Source organism: Nannizzia gypsea, genomic scaffold, assembly GCF_000150975.2.
Source record: "Nannizzia gypsea CBS 118893 supercont1.3 genomic scaffold, whole genome shotgun sequence".
In the NCBI taxonomy this organism is placed as follows: Eukaryota; Fungi; Ascomycota; class Eurotiomycetes; order Onygenales; family Arthrodermataceae; genus Nannizzia; species Nannizzia gypsea.
Window position 1 is genome coordinate 2,643,928 of NW_003345199.1, and position 11,167 is coordinate 2,655,094.

The window sequence follows — 11,167 nt, forward strand, 5'->3', positions numbered from 1 at the left end:
AACCAGCCATTGACCTGTTAAAAGAGAAGTAAAGGCGCAGCGAGGGCTTGACTGTCCCATCCGCTTGATACCCTGCCTGTTTATTGTCTTTCTTTTCCTGGTATTTTTTGTATAATTATTCACACACCATGCCTCCACGGCTAAGGGCCGCACAACGGCTGGTTAATTCACACCACCTGCAGTCCTCCTCACAGAGCTCCTCGATATACAGCCTAACACAATCACCATGCACATCACCATGCCGTAACTTCAGCTCGACTCCCAACCTAGAGATCTCCAAACGCCGCCAAGCGATGTTCGGCTGGCTGAACGGGCCTGGCAGAGTATTCAAGGAGCCCGCACCCTCGGGCCCAAACTACCTGACAGCGTACGAGAGGGATGGCAATCCGGTCCGGCCCCGAACGCGGGTGAGCTCAAGTGGAGAGCTGGAGGAACTGGCGACACCGCTGCAGCCGTTCCCGCTTAACCGTGTGTTTGTCAGTGAGAGTGTGTTGAGCGAGGAGCTGCGGAATGAGATATATACGCAGGTTGTTGAGAAGGGGAAGAGCGTGAGACTTGTGAGTGTCATGTTTGGAGTCGATATGAGGCGTATCGGCGCGGTGGTGAGACTGGTTGAGCTGGAGAAGCGGATGAAAGCCGAGGTGAGTTCACTTTATATCCGTTTTTAATTCAATGCCCTGCATAAGATGGTCTTCTATGATGAGTAAATCGATTAGTCTTGATGACTCCAAGAGAATGATTAAGCTTTATATACCATTTCTGAGAAGACCAACACCATTCCCTACATCAATTGATAAACATGCTATATGTTATTTGGGACTTTAACTAACGAAAGTCTCCAGAAAAAACCACTTGCCCTTCCCTACGGCCGGGCAGTACGCTCCATGCTCCCCACGACCCCTCTATCAGACCGAGGCCAACCCCAGCCGGCCCACGAACCCATCAACGACCTACCAGTGCACAAACTGACGGAACCCCAAATGTTCTACCCCGTCTCTGAGTCGCGCCACTTCAACCGCATCGACGCCGCGCGAGTCTTCTCTGCCGCACCGGCCGTCCCAGCCTCGGAACGCGACCAACCCGGCAACGCAGAGGAGTACATCGCCAAAGTGACACACAACCCTCACAAGATCGAGAAGGTCGGCAAGGGCGCCAAGGAGCACCAGGTACTCCAGCCCGCCGAGGTCCGCATACCGCATCCTCACATGGTGGTAGCTGAGGGAGACCGGTCCGCACTTTCCAATGAGAAGGGAGAGCGCAACAGGCGGTTCATGCAGCGTATCGAGGCGGACGAGCGGGTCGAGAAGGAGCGCAAGGAGAAGCGCAAGGCGAGGGAGGCAGCGAGCATGACCCGCGTCGAACCCCAGGCGGGCCGGTTCGAGTTCAGGTTCCGGGATGTGGTGGTGAGCCGGGAGACGGTGGGAGTGGACGGACGCGGCGAGAAGGGCGTCGGGCGGCGGTATGGAGTGCCTCATGCGGACAGGAGGAGGGGAGAAGTCAAGATCCCGACCCGGGTCGAGGTCTGATCTGACCTGCCATATCATATATCATATCACTTTGTTTCTCTGCTGTATACTACTGCACCACTGTTACTACTACGACGCTGCCACCACCAACCACCTGTATCATAACCTAGTACCTACCTTATGCTTGGCCTTCAACAGCACACTACCTTACCTTATGCTCTGTATTTTCATTTTCATACTTATACCATACTTACCATAAATACAATGCCAATGCATAAATACAGGCCGTACAGGCCGTACAGGCCGTACGGGGTATGCAAAAAAGGAGATGATGCACCTTACCTTACACCTTACATGCTTAACCAGCGAACTTGCACAGGCAAAACAAAACAAAAGCCAACCAAGCAAACCCCCTTTTTACTCTTACTTACCTTTTTTTATTTATGTGCTTAACCTTTCCTTCCTTCTTGTGCAACCACCAAGATCGCTCCTTCCTCCTTGCCTTCTCGAAGAAGGTCTTGGCAAGCGGGTTCCATCGCCCCTTCCCAAAGAAGAAAAAGGGTTTCCTTGGCATCTTCCCGCCAAGCGGAGAGTCTTGGCCTGGCCTTCTTTTAAAGTTAGAGTGGTTGGCCTTGGTCTTGGCAACTCCCGCCCCATCCCCATCTCCCCATTTCTTTTCCTTTTCCTTCCCTTTCCACTTCCCGCTGTGTTTATGCTTACTTCTTACTTCTTACTGCTTGCTGCATGCACCGTCAATCCTCTTTCTTTTTCTCCAGGTCAGGCGCTCGACAGTCATCATCGGATAGAGGCAGCACATGAAAGAAGAAGAAGACGAGTCGATGAAAGAGATACGACGGCGGCGGCGGCGGTGGTGGTACTGCCTGCATCCAAGGAAATAGTATCTGCCTCCTGCGTTTGTCTATGCCTCTGCTCTGCCTCGTCGTACCGCCCAGAGCATACTCACATGAGCGTAGGCGTAGGTACGGACTGCAGCCAACGCAGCGGGCTGAAGAAGACAAGCCCGCCAAGGGAGATCATTCTCAGTAAAACGCACTTCTCTCCTGCGCCAGACGGACAGACACAGACACACACACCTTATACATAGACTACCCAGTTAAATATGCTTCCCGGGCGTCGATCACAGATCATGATCTGTTTGTTTTAGTCAGTTACATACATGTATGGTTTCATGCGGCGGGAAGAAGAAAAGGGACCCAAGAAGGACCTGAACAAGCCTCGTTTCTTCCCCTTATGCCTTAGTTACTTTTAAAAGGGGCCTGGTCGGGTATCGTCGCCGGCAAAAGAAAGGAAAAATACCTTCCTCGTCTCTTCAGGGCGTATCTATCTCGAAGTCGAAGTTGGTGATGCGCTTGGCCCGCTGGATACCCTTACTTGTACTTGCATGGACGGGACAGGGCAGGTAAGTAAGTAAGGTGTATGCCTGCCTGCTCGCTTGCCGCCGCGAGAAACAACAAAGCGAAAGGAAAGGCAGGTCGCTCGCTTGGCGCGTACGGCATGGCTGCGAGGAGCTTACGTTGCCCTCTCTTCACACCTCTCTAGGCAAGGCAGGGCAGGGCAGGGCAAACGAGATGAGATGAGACGATGAGTCGACTTGGTATGCCATGCCATGCCATGCCCCCTTTCGTGTCCTCCTCGTCGTCCGCCCTTGGCGCGAGGCAGGACAGGGCATGTGCTGGCATCAGTAGAAGGAGACTTGTGGTCTAATAGTTCGTTCTTGGGTGATGTGCAGCCTGCATGTGTGTAAGCGCCCGGCCGGCAGTAACCAGACGAGACGAGACGAGACGAGACGAGACGGAAAGAAACGAAACGCAGGCCGGAAAGTCCCGGCGTATTCCTTTCTTTCTTTTGTATACTTGGCTGTGTCGCTGGCTGGATGGATGGCTGGCTGGGCGTGTGAGAGATGGCTGGAGTGGTCGTGGCCCTGGTGATGTGTTGGAGTTGGCAACTGGGCTGTGCGAGAGGTACGGAAGAGACTTCGGTGGTGAGACGGATGCTCCGAGACGAGAGGGAGAGTTAAGAGGGAGGAAAGGGAAGAGGGAAGCGCCAAGGGTGGCAGGATGCGCGGTACGACGGTCGAGGAGATCGGAGACGACGATGCAGTGACACGTCTTGGAGGGTGAGGTGAGAAGATCCGATGCAGATGCTATAGATAGAAGTAGGAGCATGTATAGGTGTGGTATAGGTGTATCTTTTATTTTATGTAGGTATTTTGTATAACTCAGACCAGACAAGTTATTAGTTGGTAGACTCTCACTGATATCTCAACAAGCCATTGACAGGCAGACAAGCAGTAGTGTAGCGAAGAAGTAGTAGGAAAAGAGAGAAACCCTCGACCCTTACATGGGGAGAGTAGACAGACAGATAGACAGACATTTAGACCAACGCCAGCCAGAAAGAAACATAAAAAAGAAGAGAAAGAGAATATTCACACAGAAGGATGAAGGAATAGGCGCGGTGATTAAAGAGTAAAGGAAGGGAAAGGAAGTAAGCCAGGTGAACCCCCAATGCAGTCATCAAAACAAGACATGAGAAAACCGCCCCCTTTATAGCAAACATGCAGACATAACAGAAAGTGAACAAGTGTATCAGAAGAGAGAAAGAAAGTGATAGTGCAGCCGTCGACGACATCAGTGAAGTAAGTAAGTGTGTGTGATCAGTTGTATCCGTCGCCCATGTCAAAGCGGTACTGGGGCAGATACTTCTTCTCCGGCGGGAAGTGGTGGTGGATCTTCTGCACGACCATCTTGCTCGCCAGCTTCGAGGACGACTTGCCTGCCGCGTCGATGCCGGCAGCGACCATGGACTCCATCTTCTCCTCGCCCTGTCTGCTCTCGGGAGCACAGCACTCGACGCTCTTCATGAAGCGGTCGGCGAGGACGTCCTTGATGGTGATGCGCTTGGCTGGGTCCGGGTGAAGCATCTTGAGAAGAAGCAGTTTCAGGTTGCGGTTGCCGACGTGCTTGAAGGCAGGACCGCAGGAGGGCATCTTCTCTTCGGACGGGATGCCGGTCTCAGAGGCAGCGAGGAACTTGTCCCAGCCGGTCATGAAGCGGGCGTAGTTGGAGTGTTCGCGGTTGGCGGAGGGCCAGAGGTTGCCGCGGAAGTGTAGAGTCAGATAGACGATGGCGCAGGACCAGACGTCGAGCGGGCGGGGATCGTAGCTGGACTGTTTCGCTAGGACCTCCGGGGCGATGTAGGGTAGAGAGCCGCAGATGCCGGGAGAGGAGAGTCGGACCTCGCCCATCTCCTTGCCGCACTCGCCGCCGGAGCTGCGTAGACCAGGGTGCAGTCCCGAGAACACCTCTGAGACGCCAAAGTCGGTGATCTTGATGTAGCCGTCGTCGGACAGCAACAGGTTCTCGAGCTTGATGTCGCGGTGGGCGATGCCGTTGTCGTGCAGGTGAGCGACGCCGCGGACCATCTGCTTGAAGAAGCAGTGGTTGTCCTTGGGCTGCAGGTAGTTCTTCTGGACGAGCGAGAAGATCTCGCCGTACGAGCAGTACTCCATCACGTGGTTGTAGCGGCCGTTGCTGGTGCAGAGACGGAACGACTCGACGATGTTCGGATGGTGCAGCGACTGGGCGATGGAGAACTCGGACTTAACCTTCTGCTCGTACTCGTGCTTGTCCTCCTTCGAGCCGCACTTGCGGAACTCCTTGACGGCAAAGAGCTCGGACTTGTCGCTGCCGCGTCGACACATGATCTTAACGGTGGCCGTGGCGCCCCGGCCGACCTCCTTGCGCTTACCGGGCAGCTTGCTGCTATTGGTGTACTCGTCTGCAAGGGTGCAGGTGTTGACGTCAAAGTCGTCCGGCAGGCTGGTGCTCATGCGGCGGGCCTTGAGTCCGGCGCCTGAAACTGCAGGGATCGAGAAGCCAGGGCGTTCGGGCTGGTTCTGCACGTCTCCGAGACTGGGAGATCGGATGCGCTGATCCTCGTCTTCGCGCTGGGGGCGAGGGGTTGCTCCGAACATGACTCGGCTGCGTTCTCGGAGGCTGAAACCGGTCGACGAGCGAGCTGGTTGTCTGGGAGAGAAGGACGAGTCCGACGGAGGAGTGACTCCGAGGAACATCGGGTTCTGGCTGGTGCCATGGATCGTGCTGGAGGGAGAGCTGGGCGACTGGGGCGAGTTGGTCCGGGACGAGGTGGGCGAGTGCTGGTGCGAGGACGAGAGAGAGCCCTTGCGAGCGTTGCTGGCCTGGAACATGTTCAATGATAATTTCTTTTTGTCGGTAGGAGCTGCAGGAACGGCATTGGCGTCATTGACGTTGGAGTTCACAGCAGCAGGAGCAGCAATAGGAGCAGGAGCAGGAGTAGCGGTGGTGGGAGTCGGAGGAGGAGGCATGGCGTCGGAGGAGCTGCTTGGTCGGCGGAAGATGCTCTTGAGCGATTTGGACGCCTTTCGCAACGGAGAAGATTTCTGAGAGGCCGAAGTCGACGGTCGAGGTGGAATAGCCACCGGAGCAGCAGCAGAAGAAGTTGAATTTCTTGGAGCAGAGGTAGCAGCAGAAGTAGAAGAAGTCGAGTCTCGTGGAGCAGAAGTAGCAGTGGCGGGAGGCTGTCTAGATGGAGTGGATGGGGGAGTAGGCTCGGTGTTTACGATGATGGGGTTCTTGAGCACCTCGACCGGCATATTGACATTGACCATGGGATCTCTGCTGGGCGGGTCAATTCGAGGATGCTGCTGATACTGGTAGTGGTGAGGACCGCTGAACAGGTTGTGATTGTGGGTGAGGCTGGTCGGGGTGACTGGCTCAGAGGGCTCGGTGGCAGACTCTTCGTCCTCTTCGTGGATGACGCCGGGCAAGTCGGCACAGCGTAGGCTCTCTGGCAGGTCGAGCGTGGGCCGAGTAGCAGCCGCAGGGACATCCATCGTCATGACAGGAGGCGGCTTCTTGACATCGACGCCTGCGGACGTCGAAGCGGCCGTCGACATAGTAGAAGTAGAGGAGGCAACCATGGTGATGATCGTCGAGTTTTCGAGGTGGTTTGTTGCTGGGGACAACCCTGCCTTTGTGGCGGCTGATCGGACAGGAACGGTCGAACTGGAAGTCTGTGTGCTACGACGGGAGGACAGGGAGGATCTGATGCCTGTCTTTAATATCAAGTTCTTTCTTTTTGTCTTTCTCTTTCTTTTGCTTTTGGTGGTGCTTTTAATGTGTTGGTGGTTGTGTGTTGTTTCGGTTGTTTGGTGGTGATGGTGGTGGTAGTTTTAGTGGGATGAACGCGGCTCTCGGTGGACTTTGGACTCGGAGGTATGAAGATGAGGATTTGATGAGGATGTAGCAAGAGGATTCGAGCAGTCGATAGCTCGAATGGTCGAGTGTGTCTGTCTGTGTCTGTCTAGCAGCGACAAGGACAGTCTCTCTGGAGCGAGCTGAGGCGACTTGACGACTGAGCGTGTAGGAGTCGTAGAGCCGAGGCAGCGACGGGACGAGGAAAGAAGCTGGTGGTAGAAGATATCGAACCCATCAGACAGAGACTACCATGCGTTAGACGAGATGAAGCAAAGACAGTGAAAAGGAAGAAATAAGATGAAGAGAGGAGAGTGTCCAAATGGTAAAGAAGAGGAAGAGAGAGAAGACAGAGAGAGACGAGGGAGACGAAGTTCAAGTATAAGAAGACGAAGAAGAAGAACCAAAAAGAGCCCAAAGAGGCCAAGCAAAAAAGAAAAAAGCGAAGGAGAAAGAGAGAAAAAAGCGAAGTTCTTGATGCGCCGTGGGTAACGTACGGTAAGGTAAGGTAAAGATGGTATCGTCATGTAAGGGTTTGCAAAAAAGAAGGTGGAGAGAAGTTGCAAAAAGGGAGGATGCGACGGTTACGTTGATACGCAGGATGACAGGAGGCGGCAGGGGAGGGAGAAGGGGAAAGGCGCCTTGCCGGGATGTATTGTGACGATACGTGACGGTAAGAAAAGAAGAAAAGTGAAGTGAAAAAATAGGTGCAAAGAGTGACGAAGGATACGGACATGATGTCATTAACTAATACTTACACCTGACAGAGAGAGGAAGCAGAGTCGATGATGATGATGATGCAGAGGATGATGGCGATGATGACAGTAGGTAAGGATGATGACGATGTAGAGGAAGAAGTAGAAGTAGAAGAAGTAGTAGTAGAAGAAGTAGTAGTAGAAGAAGAGTAAAGTAAGAAGAGTGAGAGTCTGGGGTTAGGACGGCCAAGGGCAAAAGCCTGGGGAAAGCGAGGCCTTTCTTATATCTCTCTCTTCGCCTCTTGGACAGTCGTCTTGTTTTTCTTTTTTGTCTCGTCAAGGCTTCTTCGTCGTCTTCCTCTTGCTTCGTATCTCTCTTGACTGCGCTCTAACTCTTCGTCAGCTCTTCTTGCAAAAGAAATAACATCAACAGCAACAACACAGCTCGACAGGACAAACACAGCACAGCACAGCAACACGGCATTAGTCTGACTCCAGACGAGCTAACATTACATACTTATTACGGTAGCTAGCTAGTTAGACAGGCCAAGGCCAAGGCAGGGCAAAAAGGGCGATGCTCTACTATACATGAATGCCCAGTCGATGGCAGACATAGGTCCTTGCTTGGCTGAAGATCAGGAGAAGGGCGTCTCTACTTTTTTTCTTGTCGTTGTTTCTGCTTCAATCCCAGGCAATTGGCAAGTACAGAGTAAGTCAGTCAGTCAGTAGTAAGCAGCAAGTAATAGGACCGGCATCTTACACCCACGGAGATATAGGGGGATAAAAGCGTCCGCGTGGCTCGCCTGGCTAGGAAGTTATCTTCCTTTTTTTTTACCTTCCACGGGAACGGGTACCGAAGAGAGAGGCCAAAGATGGACATCCCGAGCACTACCTTTTGATAGTCAAGCCATGGCCTACCATGACAGGCCATGCCATGCGCTGCTGCCATGCTCGACCCTCGACGCCATCCATGAGTCCATGCTCATCTTCTCGCTCTATCGCTCTTTGTGTACGGAATATCTTGCTGTGTATCTCTACCGGCTGGGGGACTGCCGAGTGTATCCTTCTTCGCCTTCGCCTTGCCCACTCACACCTCCTTCAGGCATCTCCTCAAAAACATCCGACTGGTCCATCCGTCAGTCAGCCAGTTACATAATCGTCTTCTCTTTTTCATGTCCATCTCCATCTCCATCCTCATCGTCGTCGCTACATCTGTATGTGCAGTGGTAAAAGAGCGGTCGGTCGCGTGCCCCTTTCCCTCAAACAGGAGAGCCCAGGTAATAACACAACCCTCTTAATCCTTATTCCATCCCCCATCCCCATTGATTCACCTACTAGCCATTTAATCCCGCTAGCCGCCAGTTCCTTTCGAAATTCCCCAGTTGCAGCCAAGACAGCCTGAAGAAAGAAGAAAGAAGCCAGAGACAGGACCGGAAGAAGCAAAAACACACAAAAGAAAATAAAAGAAATTCTGGCTTGGACCCAGTGACTGGACTTGACTTCCCTAGTTACTTGACTGGTCGGACGGTCGACGGGGGCATGCTTGACGCTGCATAATACATATGCATGCAGGACAGAAGGAAAAATGCACTCGCTCATGGATGGGATGGCTGATGCTGACGCTGCTGCTGCTGATGCCGATGGCTCAGGTGAAAGGGGGACAGTCCGCCAAAAGAAAGAAAAGAAAGAAAGAAAGGCCATCGCTTAACGAGTTAGAAGAGAGAGCGAGGGCAAGTCAATTGCATTCAAGCTTCGGGCCGGTTCGTATAAAGCTGCCTTTTTCTTCTTTCTATTCTTTCTTCTTTTCCTGGGGAATAACACAGCACGCACACGACAGCCAGCTCAACTGCCGGCCTCGATATCGGGAGCATATTATTGCAGCTACGGAGATGGAGATGGAGCACAGGGCCGGCCGATAGAGAGAATACACCTTGCGGAAGTGGTTGGTTTCACATCTCATCGGATAGAAAGGAGCATAGGCAAGTCTATCCGGTCTTCTAGGGGCTTCCGGTTTCTGGATCTTGCTTCCCGGGGATCCCACGTCCACTCACCGACCGCCATGTCAAGTAAAGCAAAGCAAAGCAGGGCAGAGAGCAGGGAGACAGACCAGAGACCAGAAACGAGAGGGCAGCGAGTTACCAGGCGGAGAAATAAGCCGGCTAAGCTAGGCTGGGTTGAATAAATGGCGCATTTTTTAAACATGGTGAGACCCCTTAACTAGAGGCAGCCAGAGGCAGCCATACGAGGCGCTTGGGACGGGCTGGACGGGGCTGGGTGGGCTGGCATGGCAGGGAACGCACGGCTTGGACGTTCGATAAAGGGACAAGGCTTGATGAAACGTCTTCTATCCGTCCTGGCTATCCGTCTGTTTGGCTATCACCGGTAGTCAATAAGTAGGCCTGCAGTGGTACATACCTAGTTAGAGGTTGGTGGTGGCCATGGTGGTAGTGATGGTGTGAGCTGGCTGGTAAATGCTCCGAGTGACGGGCCGCAGTGACTAGCTGGTCCAACTAACTCTACCCGTCGACATGGGACGGATAGATGCCTGATTGAAGAGCACTGCTTGATGGAGAAATACAGATGTCGATGCCTGAAGGAGCTGAAGGCCTTGCCTTGTCTGTGATCAGCGTCGGTAACCTAAGCAAGTAAACTGACGGTGAGATGTGCTGAGAACGGCCATGGTCAAGGGGATACAGCAGGGCCGTTTACCGACTCTCCTGCACCACCCACCCATCGCCTTTCTTTTCTTTTCGCTCCTTTATTTAACTGCCCTTCTATTAATTAATTAACCTGCCTGGAGTTATTTACATACTGCTAGTGAGTGCACAGCAGGGCATGGCATGGCTGGGATGGCTTGGTCGTCCTACGCTGCCATCTCCTACTTTACTTCATCGACTTCTCGAGACGGACACGTGACGTTACCATGGCAGATGACAAAAACAGGACGACGGCGAAGAAGAAGAAGAAGCAGTAAAAAAGTACCTGACAGAAGAGGAAACAAGACGAAGGCAGATGGAACGTTGCAGCGGCCGCAGGAGACGGCGTCAAGCCCGGCGGCAAAGGCAAAGAAAGGCAGAGGCTCGAGGCTGGCCGCTCTAACCTTCTACTCTCTCTCTGGAGTATCTGCCTTCATCTCATCTCTGGTTCGAACCCCCAAGACCGCGGAGACGGGGAGAGATGACTGCATAACCTCGCCGTTGCCGTTGAACTTGGCTCTCGTCTTGACTTCTCTTCCCTCTTGTCTTGCTCTCTAACTGTCTTCTTGTTCTTCCTCCGGCTTCGTCCTGCTGCTTCTTGTCCTTGAACTCCTTACCGTAATTACCGTACGCACGTACATCCATACATACACAAACACTCTTACTTTCATGCCCCATGTCCATCCCCGTAAGTTCCAGAAAAAGCTTCCCTATTTTTTCCTTTTTAGCCTTTCCTGCGGCCAGCGCGGAACTTCGCAGGTATTCTCCGGCCAAGCAAGCTCTGGGTGATGGTTGCTGGCGAAGTAAGTACCTCCAACACACATCTACGCGGCGAGATACACGGACCCCATGAACATCATCACTAATCGCCGATGAGGGATTGGGTGGACGTGCACCGTCCGTCGCCCCGATACGAAGGGATAGGACAGAAACACAACAGAGACTCCTTCGATGCGATGACCTCGACCTCGAGAAGGGATCTCGCCAAGGGATGGTTGAGGACAGCTTGGACATTACGTGCATGAGCGATGCGATGAGATCGGTTTCGGCTGGTA

At 53.1% G+C, this 11,167-nt stretch overlaps 5 protein-coding genes across 5 annotated transcripts; 3 read left to right on the top strand and 2 right to left on the bottom strand.

The window, feature by feature from the left end:
- Positions 1–128: 128 nt before the first annotated feature.
- On the top strand, positions 129–1,526 carry MGYG_04429 (hypothetical protein; the record flags this gene model as incomplete). The annotated part of the gene is made up of 2 exons (XM_003174205.1): positions 129–641; positions 843–1,526. 2 exons carry the CDS (start codon positions 129–131, stop codon positions 1,524–1,526), a joined length of 1,197 nt encoding a protein of 398 aa, XP_003174253.1.
- A 1,542-nt stretch (positions 1,527–3,068) lies between these two features.
- Positions 3,069–3,781, top strand: MGYG_04431 (hypothetical protein; the record flags this gene model as incomplete). The annotated part of the gene is made up of 3 exons (XM_003174206.1): positions 3,069–3,081; positions 3,217–3,551; positions 3,767–3,781. 3 exons carry the CDS (start codon positions 3,069–3,071, stop codon positions 3,779–3,781), a joined length of 363 nt encoding a protein of 120 aa, XP_003174254.1.
- A 359-nt stretch (positions 3,782–4,140) lies between these two features.
- On the bottom strand, positions 4,141–6,447 carry MGYG_04432 (HAL protein kinase; the record flags this gene model as incomplete). The annotated part of the gene is made up of 1 exon (XM_003174207.1): positions 4,141–6,447. The coding sequence occupies one exon, from the start codon at positions 6,445–6,447 to the stop codon at positions 4,141–4,143; it is 2,307 nt and encodes a 768-aa protein (XP_003174255.1).
- Positions 6,448–8,325: 1,878 nt separating this feature from the next.
- Positions 8,326–9,124, top strand: MGYG_04433 (hypothetical protein; the record flags this gene model as incomplete). The annotated part of the gene is made up of 2 exons (XM_003174208.1): positions 8,326–8,630; positions 8,989–9,124. 2 exons carry the CDS (start codon positions 8,326–8,328, stop codon positions 9,122–9,124), a joined length of 441 nt encoding a protein of 146 aa, XP_003174256.1.
- Positions 9,125–10,550: 1,426 nt separating this feature from the next.
- Positions 10,551–10,963, bottom strand: MGYG_04434 (hypothetical protein; the record flags this gene model as incomplete). Its single annotated transcript, XM_003174209.1, has 2 exons — positions 10,551–10,893; positions 10,959–10,963. 2 exons carry the CDS (start codon positions 10,961–10,963, stop codon positions 10,551–10,553), a joined length of 348 nt encoding a protein of 115 aa, XP_003174257.1.
- Between the last annotated feature and the right edge of the window lie 204 nt (positions 10,964–11,167).